The sequence below is a fragment of the Rhinopithecus roxellana genome, chromosome 9 (genome assembly GCF_007565055.1).
Source record: "Rhinopithecus roxellana isolate Shanxi Qingling chromosome 9, ASM756505v1, whole genome shotgun sequence".
Classification (NCBI taxonomy): domain Eukaryota; kingdom Metazoa; phylum Chordata; class Mammalia; order Primates; family Cercopithecidae; genus Rhinopithecus; species Rhinopithecus roxellana.
Window position 1 is genome coordinate 54569153 of NC_044557.1, and position 16662 is coordinate 54585814.

Here is a 16662-nt window from a genome sequence, read left to right on the forward strand (position 1 = left end):
TATATAATATAGGCATTATCTTTAGTTGTTTGCATATACAATAATTCATTTAACAAATCTATATTTTTAAGTATTTAGATTATTCCACTATTTTTATTATTAAAATGCTGCAGTTATAATCCCATGTATATAAAACTATTTCCTTCGTTCAAATTCTTGTATATAGAATTTTTGCCTGAATGCAAGCACATTTAAAATCCATCATAAATTTCCATATAGAACATCATTCTTATTTCTCCACTAGAGACTTGTTTCTTTCTCTGCTTCTAAAACATCACCTGTATACATGTGAACTCACTGTAGCTACCTTCACAGACACGCAGCCCATAAACCTTCTTACTGTTAATGTTTCACTAACATCCAACCTCCAATTCTGTCAAGGTGTTTTTTCTTTTAAATAATTGTAATTGTCCTAAAATAAAGTTTTTTTCTATAACTCATTATGTATTCAGACACTAATTGAGATTCTAATATGAGCAAAACATTATTGAAAGTAAAGAGAAATTTAGTAACTCTCCACCCTCAGTCATGACTTACCTGATTAGAACAAGAGTATAATGTTGGACATTGGCAGTTTCCTATGAGGTGGATTTGCTACTTTGAATATCACTCTAGTCTCTGAACTAAATCCCCATCGTGGTCTCGGTTCTGGATACTACACTGTGTTGGACATCATGTTCTTTCTCCCTAAACCTTTTCCCACTACTTGGTTCTAGCAGTTTTCATCCTGGCAGCTCCCAGAGATGACCTACCTTGCCTAGTCCTCTGGCTGGCTTAGATCCATTTTGAGCTGGCTTTTACTTCTTAATCCAGACCATTGTTTCACACTGAGAGAGCTCCCATATATCTATATACATAATCCTTGGCTACATGGAACTTAGTTTTTATATTTCTATGCTAAGAATTGAAGTCCCAAGGTCTGGTGCAAATTCACACCTTCATTTATTCTTTCAGTATGTATTTACTGGATACCTACATTGTGCTTAGTGCCAGATGAACAGCAAAGCAAGGAGAGAAACAGATATGGCTCCTATCCTTATAGAGCATGCAGCCTTCAAGGGAAGGGATTCTAGCACCTCTCATTGCAGCACTTCTCCCAGGCATTTGTTAACAGAGATACAGATATATCTATCATGCAATGTCAAATATCATGAAGGGTATAAGCATATGTAACTGAAGAAGTATGGGCATTCAGGAGGGAGATCTCTTCTGAACTGCAGATATCAACAGAGAATCTGATAATGATATGAAAGTTGATCTAGAATAGGTCAGATTCCTATTGTTAGAGTAGGAAAAAAAATTTCATTATCTTTCTAAGCAGTATTGAGAAAAACAAAATAAGAACATCTTTTCTAATTTTACCTCTTCCACTTTCTGGACATCGATCCTTATTGGCCTGGCTTTGTCATCTGTAAGTTGGGTGAATGATACTGCCCCGACATTCCACTGCAGATCTGTGAGGTCAAACCAAGATAATGTAATTGGATATATTTTTAAATTCTGCAGTGATCTACAAGCATAAGGAACATTTAAACATTCAGCGTTAGCATTTTGGGTGTCAAGATATCAAATCATAATTAATAATTCTACCTGAAACTCATTTAAAGAAAATTCATCATAAGAAAATACAAAATACTTTCAATGTAAGTTGAGCTATTATTTTGGCAAGTGATCTTTCAAGTTAGATTGAAGTTTTATGGAGGAATTTCATAAATTATATTACTAATTGCAGTAACTCTCATTAATGTATTGCGTACTCTGATAAATACCTTACATCAGTGGTCCCCAACCTTTTTGGCACCACAGGCCGGTTTTATGGAAGGAAATTTTTCCACAGGTGGGGGCTGTGTAGGGGAGAGGTTTTGGGATGAAACTGTTCCAACTCAGAAAATCAGGCATTAGTTAGTTTCTCTTAAGGAGCGTGCAATCCAGATCCCTCACATCACAATAGGGTTCATGCTCTTATGAGAATCTAATGATGGCCTGACAGGTGAGGCTCAAGTAGCATTGCTCCCTCACTCGCTGCTCATCTTCTGCTGTGCGGCCTGGGTCCTAACAGGCCTGATTAGGTGTTCACAGACTGGTTACCAGTTCACGGCCTTGGGGTTGGGGACCCCAGGCTTACCTGTATTATCTCATTAAATTGTCATCACAACACAGTTAAATAGAAACCACAGTCTTTTTATTTTACAGACAAGTATATTGAGTCTTAGAGAATTCATGTGACTTGCCCAATGTCACATGATTGTTAAGTGATATAACAAGGATTTAAACACAGAATTCTAAAACTCAGCAACCTATAACCACAAAAGTATATTATAAATAGTACTCCATCAAATAATTTCTTTTTCAACTTTTAAGAGCTACTGTAATGATAATGGTAGTGATAGTTGTAAATTTAGAAGTTGGGTTGACTAGACTACAACGTTGAGGCTTAGAAAAGCTGGAGAGGTAACCCGAGGTCACACATTACTTTCGTAATCTATTACTGTGTCACAGACTTTTGCTTGAGACTTGAAATGGTAGTTTTATTTTGCTCACATTTTTGGTCATCAGGAATTCAGGAAGGGCCTGCCTGGGTGTCTGTCTCTAATTCACATGGTATCAGCTAAGGTAGCTGGGGCTGGGGGAACCACTTTCAAGAAGGCTTCTTTATGACACATTCAGCACCCTAGTTTCCTTTACTTCTCTTGTTCTCCACAAGGTGTCTCATCCTCCAAGGTTTGTCCACATGGCATGGGCTTCTCACAGCATGGTGATCTCAGAGTATTTGTACTCCTTAGATGGGGAACGGCATCCATAAGGCACAAAGCACATATGCCAGGCCACTGAAGGGCAATAGCCCAAACTGGCAGGGCATCACTGCCACTGTGTTCTATTGATTAGAGCAGTTACAGTGCCTGCCCAGATTCAGAAGCTGGAGACATGGACATTGGGGGGATTGTGGAAAACTCACATCACAAAAGAAAATGTAGGATAGGAGTTTCTATTAGAGCTACCTTTGAGAAATACAATCTACCACACAGACTCAATTAATGGCTGAGGTCAAGTATCTAATACCAAGGATTAAATTCTTCATTTTTGCATTACACTGAAACTTAGATAGCCTGGTAGGACAATGATTAATGGACCTATTTTTAAAAATTCAGCATGACATCAACATATGCCACTGCTGATAAGTTGACATTCATATTTTCCATCATACTTCCCTCAGAAGATGACAATTTCTGTTCCACTGAGTACACTGAATTGTCTACTTTTGCCTGTAATCCTTGCATTCATGTCATGGCTCCACCCTCTTTTAAAGGCATAAGCCTAGTGGATTCAGGACTTCAGCAGATAAGATAGGTACATTTCAGGGGTCAGAGGCTACCTAGAAATGGCATTGTTTTTAATTTTTAGGATATACTCCATTCTTTAGCATCCTGGGGCTTAGTCATTGCCAAAATCTGCTTTTGAAAGCAGGGTTTTCTATAGAACAAATTCTCTGCCACATGATTAAAGTTATACAGTGAACCCTTGAGGATTAATTTAAATGAACCCTAGTGAAAAATATAAAAACACTTACCAGCTTAACAAGATAAGAAGTTTGAACTGAACAAGAAAAAAAGATTAGAATTTTATGTATTGTTTTTAAAATTCTTCTTATATTTAAACAATTTTAATTTTTATTTTAGATTCAGGGGGTGCATGTGCAGTTTTGTTACAAGGGTATATAGCGTGATGCTAAGGTTTGAGCTTCAGTTGATCCCATCACCCAGATAGTTAACATAGTACCCAATAAGAAGTTTTGCAGCTCTTGCCCCTTTTCCTCTCTCCATCCTCACTAACATGTTATCTTTCGGCTTTTTAATGATGGCCATTCTGACTGATGTGGGATAGTATCTCATTGTGGTTTTGATCTGCATCTCTCTGATGATTAGTGATATTGACCATTTTTTCACATGTTTATTGGACACTTGTATGTCTTCTTTGGGGATTATTTGTTTTATTCTTGACTTGTTTAAGTTCCTTGTACATTCTGGATATTAGCACTTTGTTGGATGCATAGTTTGCAAATATTTCCTCTCACTCTGTAGGTTATCTGTTTATTCTTTTGCTGTGCAGAAGCTCTTTGGTTTAATCAGGTTCCACTTGTCAAGTTTTGTTTTTGTTGCAATTGCTTTTAAAGACTTAGTCATAAATTCTTTGCCAAGGCTGATGTCCAGAATAGTGTTTCCTAGGTTTTCTCCTAGGATTTTTATAGTGTGAGGTTTTATATTTTAGTCTTTTATATTTCTTGAGTTAATTTTTATATATAGTGAGGGATGAGGGTACAGTTTCATCCTTTTGCATATGACTAGCCAGTTCCCCCCAGCATCATTTATTGAGTAGGGAGTCCTTTCCTCATTGCTTATTTTTGTTAATTTTGTCAAAGATCAGTTAGTTGTAGGGGTGCAGCTTTATTTCTGGATTCTCTGTTCTGTTCCATTGGTCCATGTGTCTATTTTTGTACCAGTACCATGCTGTTTTGGTTACTGTAGCCTTGAAATATACTTGAAGTCAGGTAACGTGATGCTGTGGTTTTGTTCATTTTGATTAGGATTGTGTTGGCTATTTGAGCTCTTTTTTGATTCCATATGAATTTTAGAATTTTTTTTCTAATTCCGTGAAAAACAACATTGGTAATTTGATAGGGATAGCATCGAATCTATATCCTGTGGATTTACTAAATTTATTTATTAACTCCCACAGTTGTTTTGTAGATGCCTCTGGATCTTCTAAATTGACTATCATTTCATCTTAAAATAAAGAACTTTTTGTTTATTTCTTTTCTATAAATATATATTTTTTTCTTGCCTTATTTCATGGTTAGTTCTTGTTGTACAGGTTAGTACAATGTTGAATATAAGTGGTAAGAATTCAGGGGTAAAATGTTTAGTCTTTACCATTAAATATACTGTTAGCTGAACATTTTTGTAGATGCCCTTGGTCAGATTGATAAGCTTTCTTTTCATTGTAGTTTTCTGAGATTTAAAACAATCATAAATAGGTATTTAATTATGTCCAGTGATTTTTTGGATCTAGTAAAATGACCATATAATTTTTGTTTTGTTCTGTTAATGTGGTGAATTACATTGTTTAACTTTATAACATGAGACCAATCCTGGGATAAAAAATCCTTAGTCTTGATGGGTTAAACTTTTTATATATTTCTTGATTTGATTTGCTAATATTTTATGATTCAGGGATTATTTATAAATGTGCCAGTTGATTGCTAAACATTTGGAACTTCTTGTTTTTTTGTTAGTTTTTTCAGTTTTTTCTTCTGTATTTAGAAGCTCTATTATTAATTTGTATGCACATAATAAACTTGGCATTTAAAAAAAGTACGTGGCCAAATAGTACAAAATTTAGATTTTAGGGGTCATACTGTCTCTGTCACAACCCACATCTGTCTTTGTAGCTCTAAAGTAGACAAAAACAATATGTAATCAAATAAGGATGGCTGCATTCATAAAACATCATTTGAAAAAGAAACAGGGGCCAGGTGTGGTGGCTCATGCCTCTAATCCCAGCACTTTGGGAGGCTGAGGTGGGTGGATCACAAGGTCATGAGATCGAGACCATCCTGGCTAACACAGTGAAGCCCTGTCTCTACTAAAAATACAAAAAATTAGCTGGGTGTGGTGGTGGGCACCTGTAGTCCCAGCTACTCGGGAGACTGAGGTGGGAGAATGGTGTGAACCCAGGAGGCAGAGCTTGCAGTGAGCCAAGATCAGGCCACTGCACCTCCAGCCTGGGCAACAGAGCAAGACTCCATCTCAAAAAAAAAAAAAAAAAAAAAGACAAAAAACAAACAAAAAACGAAACAGGTACAAAAATTAACTCAAGATGGATTAAAGACATAAATGTAAAACCCAGAACCATAAAAACCCTAGAAGAAAGCTTAGGCAATACCATTCAGGACACAGGCATGGGCAGGCTTCGTGACTAAATCACCAAAAGCAATGGCAACAAAAGCCAAAATAGACAAATTGGATCTAATTAAACTAAAGAGTTCTGCACAGCAAAAGACACTACCATCAGTGTGAACAGGCAACCTACAGAATGTGAGAAAATTTTTCTATCTACCCTTCTGACAAAGGCCTAATATCCAGAATCTACAAGGAACTTAAACAAATTTACAAGATAAAAACACACAGCCCCATCAAAAAAGTGAGCGAAGGATATGAACAGACAGTTCTCAAAAGAAGACATTTATGTGGCCAACAAACATATGAAAAAAAGCTCATTATAACTGGTCATTAGAAAAATACAAATCAAAATCACAATGAGATAGTATCTCATGACAGTTAGAATGGCGGTCATTGAAAAGTCTGGAAACAACAGATGCTGGAGAGGATGTGGAGAAGTAGGAACCCTTTTACACTGTTGGTAGGAGTGTAAATTCGTTCAACTATTGTGGAAGACAGTGTGGCAATTCCTCAAGGATCTAGCACTAGAAATGCCATTTGATACAGCAGTCCCATTACTGGGTATATACTCAGGGATTATAAATCATCCTACTATAAAGACACATGCACACATATGTTTATTGTGGCACTATTTACAATAGCAAAGACTTGGAACCAACCCAAATGCCCATCAATGATAGGCTGGATAAAGAAAATGTGGCACATATACATCATGGAATACTATACAACCATAAAAAAGAATGTGTTCATATCCTTTGCAGGGACATGGATGAAACTAGAAATCATCATTCTCAGCAAACTAACACAGGAACAGAAAACCAAACACCGCATGTTCTCACTCATAAGTGGGAGTTCCACAATGAGAACACGTGGACACAGGAAGGGGAACATCACACACCGGGGCCTGTCAGGGTGTGGGGGGAAAGGGAGGGAGAGCATTAGGACAAACCCCTAATGCATGCAGGACTTAAAACCTAGATGACAGGTTGATGAGTGCAGCAAACCACCATGGCACATGTATACCTATGTAAGAAACCTGAACGTTCTGCACATGTTTCCCAGAACTTAAAGTAAAACACAAAAAAAGAAAAAAACAGATAGCAGGCCAGATTTGGCTCACAGACTATATTTGCTCATTCTTGAAATAGAATTGGTATGTCTTTTTAATGAGTAAGCTTTTTCGTCATGATGTAATGATGATGTCTCTGGTGGTACGTCTTTTCTTGACATCTACATTGTCTTATTAATATAAATACTTCTTTCTCATTCTTACTATTTTCGTCTTATTTTTTCTTTTAATATATTTATGTCTTTACATTTAATGCATTTCTTTCTAAATAGCATATAGCTGGGCATTGCTTTTTTTCCACTCTAATACTCTTTGCTTTTTAATTGGAGTATCTAGTTCATTGCCTTTTATATGATTATCAGTATGGTTGGGTTTGAAACAATCATTTTGCTTCTTGTTTCCTATTTGTTCTATCTTTTCTTGAGAGTCCACTATTTATTTCCACCTTCTTTTTGACTAGTCAATTTTTTATATATTTCATTTTATCTCCTCTTCTGAAATTTTTATCTGTAACTCTTTTATTTTTAGTGATTTCTTTAGTTATTATAATATGTATCCTTAACTTATCACAGTTTATTTTAAATTAATATTACAGCACTTCCGTATAATGTAAGAATCTTCCAAACCATACTTTGATTTATACACTTGCTGTACTTTGTGCTATTATTGTCATACATTTGACTTTTACAGATAATTTAAACCACACAATAAATTGTTATTATTTATGGTTTAAACAATCTGTGTTTGTGTTTGAAATGTCACTATCTGGATGATCTGAGCATCTGTTATGTTGTCTATTGTTTTCCTTGGTTTCCATCCCATGGTTTTGTCTTCCTGTGTGCCTGATCTTTTAAATTTCATGCCAGTTGTTGGTATTTGAAGAAGTATAGAGGTAATTTGAAGTCTAAAGTAAAGTTAACTTGATCTCAAATAATATTTGCATTTGTTACTGGCAGATATCTTGGAACAAAAGCAATACCAGCTTACCTTAATCCACTCAGGAATTGAGGTGATTCAAAACTGAATGTCAGTCCTTGTGAGGGCTGGACTACATCAGTTTACCCTCAGTCCTTAGGTGGAGGTCTTCTCCTAAAATTTGGAGATTTGTAGGGCTCTCCCTCTCCTTGGAAGCCTCTACATCCTTGTTTGTACCCTCCTAAGCTCACAATGCTGTTGGAAGCTCAGTTTAGCTTCTCAGCCTCCAAAACTTCTCTTGTAGAATTAGCTACTGCCTCTGCAGAAAAGTAGTCCAAATATCAGGCTTGTCTTTCTGGGTTTTCTTCTCTGTGTTTTTGTTCCAGGTATTCATTTCTTCCTTTGTAGCTCACCAATATTCTCATATTTTTGAAAACAATTTTTATCAAACTTTTCTAGTTGTTCTTAGCAGTAGAATTGGTTCAGATCAACTAGTTGACCAAGCTGAATTCATTTTTTCATAATTCCTAAATTTGTTTATGTATCTCCCCAGGATTATATTTATAATTAATTTTTTATCTGGATGGGTTTTTAGTAATATTACTTATGAAAAACTTTCTTGGCCGGGCGCGGTGGCTCAAGCCTGTAATCCCAGCACTTTGGGAGGCCGAGACGGGCGGATCACGAGGTCAGGAGATCGAGACCATCCTGGCTAACATGGTGAAACCCCGTCTCTACTAAAAATATAAAAAACTAGCCGGGCGAGGTGGCGGGCGCCTGTAATCCCAGCTACTCGGGAGGCTGAGGCAGGAGAATGGCGTGAACCCGGGAGGCGGAGCTTACAGTGAGCCGAGATTGCGCCACTGCACTCCAGCCTGGGCGACAGAGCGAGACTCCGCCTCAAAAAAAAAAAAAAAAAAAAAAAAAAAAAAAAAAAAAAAAAAAAAGAAAAACTTTCTTATTGTGAATTATGATACATTTAGAAAAACTCATACAAAATCTAGACACAACTAATTATTATAAAATGAATATTCAATGTAACTACCACAAAAGTCAAGACTTTTAATTTTAAGTAAAAATTATCTGACTTTAGGAAGTTTCTAGATACTCTCCAACAAGGATGGTTGTTGCAGTGGACTATAGCAATGTTAATTACAATGATAGGCACATAGAAACTAAAGAGTACGAGTGCTACTTACAAAGAAGTGAGAACTTTATCTCAATAAATTTTATTAATTCCAAGTAGAATGTACATTTCTCAGAGTGGGAGTAAAATAAGAATATACAGAAACCAGTTCACTGACCAAGGCTTAAAATAAATGCACATCATGGATAATTCAAAGAAGTGGGAAATGGATTATGTTGTTCACAACACTTGTCTCACCAGGATTAGGTTATAAAGGGTTGAATCTCACAATCTGGAGCATTTCCATTTGTGAATAGTAATTAAATTTTATTCATTAATTACATATACTTTGAAAGTTAACGTTTCTTACAAATCACACAAATATAGAAAGGATAAACTGATGATACTATGTGGTACAAAAGAAAATAATGGTAGAAAATAAAACAAGCTAAGGTTAGTACACCAAAATCTTTATCATAAGTTTATGTAGTATTTTTAGAGGTGAGCTACACATTTGACTCTGAATTTCTTTTAGTGACAAAGCAAAGAGGGAAAAACAATCAGTTTCAAGATTCACAGTACTACAAACGATTGTTTGAAGATTCACAAACAAACCAATTGTTTAGGAGATGCACAGCTGTTCCTGGTACTGGTATCTGAGAAAAATTTCTGCTATGGACTTTATCCCGAAGCTACTTAGATGAATATACAAGTTAGAATGGACTGATTTATTTTTGACCAAGAACTTGGGAGCTCTTTCTCCTGAATTGACATTATTAATTAATCTCCATGTTAAGCTCCCTTCCATCGGGGACAGAAGGTGTATTAGTCTAAAGCAATGGCTTACTAGATCACAGTTTAGAAGCTAGAAAAAGTTAAGTAAGTAAGAGATAGGAAAAAGATATTTGTCTTAATCATCTTTAGTGACTCACCCTACTTAATGGTTTCAATATGCTCACATATCTCCTTTACAATTTTGAATTTAAGACACATTAGATGTGACATAGAAAATAAGTTGCTAAAATGGACTAGACAATCACATGAATATGAGTAAACTAGTTGTGAATATGAACAAGAAGGATACTAAAGACACGTCCAATCAATAGAGAGTTAAATTAGAGGAGAATTTATACCTCATCTAGAGGGCTGAGATAAATGTTTTCCTTTGCCACTTCCCTACAAACAGCGGCTCTACTAAAGGGTATTTGATTTCAGTGAACTATTTTAAAGTAGAAACAAGGAGAATCAATGTGAAAAGGGTGTACTACGGTTTTGAAGAGTTATGACTTTCCAAAATCCATGTCAAATTAAGGTGTAAACAAAACATAAAGTCACCTCTGGGACCCAGTAAGTGCTCAATAAGGAAATTCTAGGACTAAAGCTACATTCTATTACATTAAAAATTACTGGCTGGCTTAACAGCAGGGTACAGAGGAAAGAGTCCATAAACTACTAGAAATTATCCAATCAGAAGAATAAAGAGAGCAAGATTGAAAAAATATCAGCGTTGCCTCAGAGACATGTGGGAAAATATCTAAAGTTCTATTATATGTGAAATAGTTCTAGAATTAAAGGAGAGAAATGCTAGAGCATAAAAGTTATTTGACAGAATAATGCCCAAGTTAGTTCTCCTTCTCTTTAGGATCTAGAAAGTCACAAGAAAACATGGCTCCCACTGTAACAATGAGTAAAATCTACAAAATCATAATTTTTCTTGCTTACTATCAACTGTTACACTATAGCTCTGAGCTGTTCGTGCTATTACTGAATCAATATAACCAAAATTTTGTGGAGTACACTGAAGCAACATTTGTAAAAGGGGTAAAATCATCCCCATTCCTGTAGAAGGGATCTTTGCCATAGAAACTCTGACACTAGAATTTCTTCAGGCACAGTAGCTGTCCATAGGGCTAACTGTTGTCCTATCAGGGTGGTTGAGAAATAGCAGATAAACTATTACAGCTCAATCTCCTCTGTTTTAATCTTCAGGAGTTGGGAAATTGGGCATATCTTTGTTGTTAAGTACATCAAGAAAATTAAATAATTCTTTGGATCTAGTTGTAATAACAATTATACCCAATATTTATTAAGTGCTTACAATGTACCAGGCACTATTTTAAGTTCTTTTAGTTGTTATTATACTCAATCCTCCTAACAAATCCATTAGGTAGTTACAATTAATCATTTCCCTTCACATATAAAGAAACTCAGCCCCTGAGAGGATGGATGAGGATCTTTCCCAAGGTCACAGTGTTAGTAAATGATGATGCTAGTATTAGAACTTGGGAGCTCTTTCTCCTGAATTGACTTTATTAATTAATCTCTATGTTATGCTCCCTTCCATCGGGGACAGAAGGTGTATTAGTCTAAAGCAATGTCTTACTAGATCACAGTTTAGAAACTAAAAAAGTTAAGTAACTAAGAGGTAGGAAAAAGATATTTTTCTTAACCATCTTTAGTGACTCACCCTACCTTAATGGTTTCAATATGCTAACATATCTCCTGTACAATTTTGATTTTAAAAAGCACTATAGACATATTTAACTTACTGAGCATTTGTGTTTAGTTATACCTTACTGTTCCTACCCACTAATCATATGAATTGTTAAAATATTAGTCATTCTTTATAATAGTTTATAAAAATAAAAGTTTTTATTTTAAAAATTCTATTATGATAACCAGTTTTCATCAAGAAAAATATGTTATCAACCTAAAAGGCTCAGAAAATTGGCATAACTATCATCATTGTCATTTCAGTAGTTTAAAAAATCATACCCTATTCAGATAAACACTGCTTTATTCTTTGATGTCTTTTAATAGAAAATAAACTATGACATGAATAAAAACTAAAATAGAAACCTCAGCCTTGCTTTAAGGGACAAAAAAATCAAATAACTAAGGCCTCATTTCTCCTTTCTCTTTTTTTCCCTCTGAAGTTCTTCCAATTTTCTGCCTAAACAGACTCTGCCTCCATGTGTTGTATATCCTCAATACTTGCATTGGGTTCTCTTACAGGGCTGCAAAAGTACTCAAGCCCACTGAGTAGGTTGGTGGGTTGTTCAGTCAATTTGGCATTAACATCTGAAAGTACTTGTGTGCATGGCCCCATTTCTGCCCAGCTGCTGGGCTTGTCTGTATAAAATAAGGCTAAGTCAGTAGTTATGGAAGGTCCACTAAAGCTACTCACTCACCTTTGAGACACATGAGAGTTCCCTTCAATCAGAATTGAAATCAAAGAATATGATGATTGGAAAAGAGTTAAAATCCAGAGAAGGAAACTGGGATCATTGTTCTGTAAGACGTTTCTGAGCCCCTCAATCAAAGGAAGAGTCCTTCTGGTTATTATCATAGCAAGTGCAAGTGGAAAAAAATAATTAGCAATCTAGTATAATAATATTATTCAGGTAGAAGAAATATTTAAAAATAATTCATTGAGGCCGGGCGCGGTGGCTCAAGCCTGTAATCCCAGCACTTTGGGAGGCCGAGACGGGCGGATCACGAGGTCAGGAGATCGAGACCATCCTGGCTAACATGGTGAAACCCCGTCTCTACTAAAAAAATACAAAAAATTAGCCGGGCGAGATGGCGGGCACCTGTAGTCCCAGCTACTCGGGAGGCTGAGGCGAGAGAATGGCGTAAACCCGGGAGGCGGAGCTTGCAGTGAGCTGAGATCCGGCCACTGCACTGCAGCCTGGGCGACAGAGCGAGACTCCGTCTCAAAAAAAAAAAAAAAAAAAAAAAATAATTCATTGAATTATGAAGCAGACATATTGTCTTTGCAATTAGAAATGTTTAACTCTCAGGAATTAACACTGTAGATTTGGTAATGTGGTGTCTTTAACATTTCTTTGGGTGGTATAATTTTGTAGGCATAGAAGGAAATTCAGTAGAGAATAGCAACATCGAAAAAGAACAGAAGAAATGTTAGTGAAAGATTTGGGGATTTGGGTGTTGGTGTTTTTAAGTGCAAAAAAGAATTAGCTTTGTATCGTTCCATCCTTAGCATCCTTAGATGTGGTCATCAAAGCATTCCATCAAAAGGGGAAGAACTATTATATATTTATATGAATATATACTACATAGAAATAAATTCATATTTCTAGAGTTATATTTACATATTTATATATTATATATACATATTTAGATTTCTAGAGCTCAGTAATTCTGAATTTTAAAAATCACCTTTAGTTTTTGAAGATGTATATATTTTCATAGTCCAATATTCAATAGTCACCAAAATGATTCCTTCTTCCTGTCCCCCAGACACCAGATCCTGCCTTCAGATATTACAATTGTTTGTGTATGCTTGCAGAGCATTCTGTGCATGTTTTACTACATATATAAACTTATATTTTCATTTTTTATCAAATGGTAGCATATTATATGCATTATTCTATGTCTTTGGAGTTTTTTAATGTTATTAATTTATGTTGTACATATATATATATATTTATTGCATAAAGAGATTTCTTATTCTTTTTTATAACTGCATGTGGGAGAATATCAATTTAACTAGTCCCTTACTCAGCTTCTGCTAATGTAGCCATGTGGGAATATAGGCCCAATGTAGCCAAATCACAATTTTCTAAAGGATGCCAATGCTTAAAGATTTTATGCTAAATCTTCTATATTTTAAAAGAGGATACTAATTTTTAAAGATTTTAGAAAACTATGCAAACATGTAGTCTATACACTATAAATTACATCAGCAAGTTAAATCTGACTAGTGGGCCACCCACAGTCCACTTTTTAAAAAATCTCTGGTAGCAAAATTGGAACAGTCAACAGATGAAGCAGCATATATGTGACATCCATTCAATTTACAGAAATGTTGACATGAACTTATTGATCTTCTTTCATAAAAATATTTTTTAATTTTTGATCTTTTCTTTGAACCAAAACATGCCATTTAAGGCTAAAGGACCTACAAAATTGGGCCAAAAAGAAGAAATACATACAGACTGTGATTCTTTTAATAAGGTGATACTCTGGTAGCATATGTAAACAAGTAAGGTTTTTCTTATTTTTTCAATTATTTTAATTTTTATTTGTTAGCTTTACTTCTATAAAATTACATATATATGCTTTAAAAGATAAAATAGTTCTGCAAGTTTTATAATATTAAATAGGCTATTTCATATCCCACTTCTACAGATAGTTCATATTCACAGGAAGCAACTGCTTTCACTTTTTTTAGCTATTTTTTTTCTAGTATTTGCCTCATTTTTCTTTAAAAAATGCATATGAGAGAGAGGGCAAGATGGCTGACTAGATGCAGCCACATGGAACAGCTGCCACTGAGGGTCCCTGAAGACTGGCGGACTCCTAACAGATCTTCGGAGGGAGCCCACTGAGAGTGGATGGAGAGAAGAAACAGAAGCTGGATTGAAAGGAGAAGAAGCTAGGAACCCTGCTTGGGGCTACTGTGCACTGGGACTTGTTCTGGCCCCCAGCAACTGGTGAGTTGAACTGGAAAGGGGCAACCCACTCTAACCAGGGGCCTCTGGAATCCTGACAGGAGGAGACCCCTCAATCACCAGGGACACACAAGTTAGCAAGGAGAGCTGCTTAAAGAAGTGATAGGGACAGCAAGCCAGCTGATGTGGAGCCCAGAGAGTTTGCTGCGGGAGTGTCTGCAGCAGAGCATGACCAGGAAAGCCCATCAGCCCAGGCTTGACTTGCCCCCATAGCCGACTTTAACCCTAGGGGAACTGTGGGACATGAACTCTGTAGGGCAGTCTTGCCCATCAGACAGGAAGGACCAGTCCAACTTGAGCACCCCTTGGCTAGCTGATCTCTCCTGGGGGCCCAGACTGGCCACACTTGCTTGCAGGGCACACTTAGGTGCCCTGGTGTTCTGCATCTTAGTTCCTACCCTGGCAGACCTGCCTAACCAGCTGAGAACTCCAACAGGACAGCCCCTACAACCACGCACCAGTCTACTTGCTTCCTCCCAACACTGCAGTCTCCCTCAGGCCCACAGCAACCCCCCACATTGCTTTGCTGGTACATTTGGGCATGGGTGAATTTTGCCTTCTTTGCCCTACTAGCACTCTGTGTGCACCCTGCCTTCCCACTGCATGAGAGTACACTCCATCCCTCTTTCACCCATTGGACCCCCATTGCAGTCAGAGCCATGGTGGGCACAGAGCCAGCCAGTCCACTTCCACCAGCACCCCACCCTTGCACCAACACTGCCACAGGAGTGAAGCTAGGCACAGAGAACAGTGGACCCTCCCCAATCGTGAACATTCACCCATACCTGCAGCCCACAGAGAACACACACAGACATGATCCTGCCAGTGCCCCACCCTTGTGCTAACACCACCACCCCAGTGAAGGTGTGCATAGTCACTGTCACTCACTGGCAGGGACACCCCAATCCCCCAAGCTGTGCTGCCTCTCTCCTGTGGTGAACATGGGCACAAAGGCAAGCATCCTGGCACCCAGTAGCACCCTACTGCAGCTGATGATCATACACCCCACCATGCTGCTGCTGCTGCTGCTGCTGGGACATATGAATGAGGGTGCACCCTGCTGCCACTGTGTTATGAAATGCTTTGGCTGACACCATCTATTGAAGTGTAATGACCAGTGGTCTGGGGGCATTTCGTCTCCACCCCCTCCACCCTTCAGTGCAGTGGATTCCTAACCTCAAGGAGCTAGAGAACAAAGTTGGAGACCAATACAAGTTTCCCATAATTAGACCACAAAGTTCAGGATTGGAAGCTGAGCATTGCCCCCCTAAAATCTTCCAGAAATGAAGCCAGTTGGCTGAATTCATCTTTTACCACAAATACTCAAGATCATCAAATAGGATAAAAGGGGGGGAAAAAAAAAACCCATTCAGAGGTCAGCAACTTCAAAGATTGAAGAAACACCAGCCCATAAAAATGAGAAAAACCAAAGCAAGAAATCTGACAATTCAAAAAGCCAGAGTCCTTCTTTCCTCCAAATGACTGTGCCACCTCTCCAGCAAGGGTTTTGAACTGAGCTGAAATAGCTGAAATAACAGAAATATAATTCAGATTATGGATAATAATGAAGATCATTGAGAACATAACTGATCTGATAGAGCCAAAAAACATGCTTCAAAATTTTCGTAATGCAATCACAAGCATTAATAGCAGAATAGACCAAGCTGAGGAAAGAATCTCAGAGCTTGAAGACTGGATTTCTGAAATAAGGTAGTCAGACAAGAAAAGAGAAAAAGAATGAAAAGGAATGAAGAAAGCCTCCAAGAAATATGAGATTATATAGAGAGACCAAATCTATGACTCATTGGTATCCCTGAAAGAGATGGGGAGAATGTAACTTGGGAAACATATTTCAGAATATCATCTATGAGAATTTTCCCAACCTAGTTAGAGAGGCCAACATTCAAAATCAGGAAATGCAGAGAACCCCAGTAAGATACTTCACAAGAAGATCATCCCAAAGACACATAATCTTCAGATTCACCAAGGATGAAATGAAAGAATAAATGTTTAAGGCAACTACAGAGAAAGGTCACGTCACCTACAAAGGGAAGCCCATCATTCTAACAGCAGATCTCTCAGCAGAAACCTTAAAGGCAGGAGAGATTGGGGGCCAAT

At 37.2% G+C, this 16662-nt stretch overlaps 1 protein-coding gene across 1 annotated transcript in view; it reads right to left on the minus strand.

Moving 5' to 3' along the window:
- Positions 1 to 1382: 1382 nt before the first annotated feature.
- Positions 1383 to 16662, minus strand: part of LOC115899604 (uncharacterized protein DKFZp434B061-like) — a 73555-nt gene continuing 58275 nt past the window's right edge. The window contains exon 2 of the mRNA XM_030937497.1: positions 1383 to 1454. Within this exon, the coding sequence (XP_030793357.1) occupies positions 1389 to 1454 (66 nt within the window). The 3' untranslated portion in view covers positions 1383 to 1388. The remainder of the gene's footprint in view (positions 1455 to 16662) is intronic.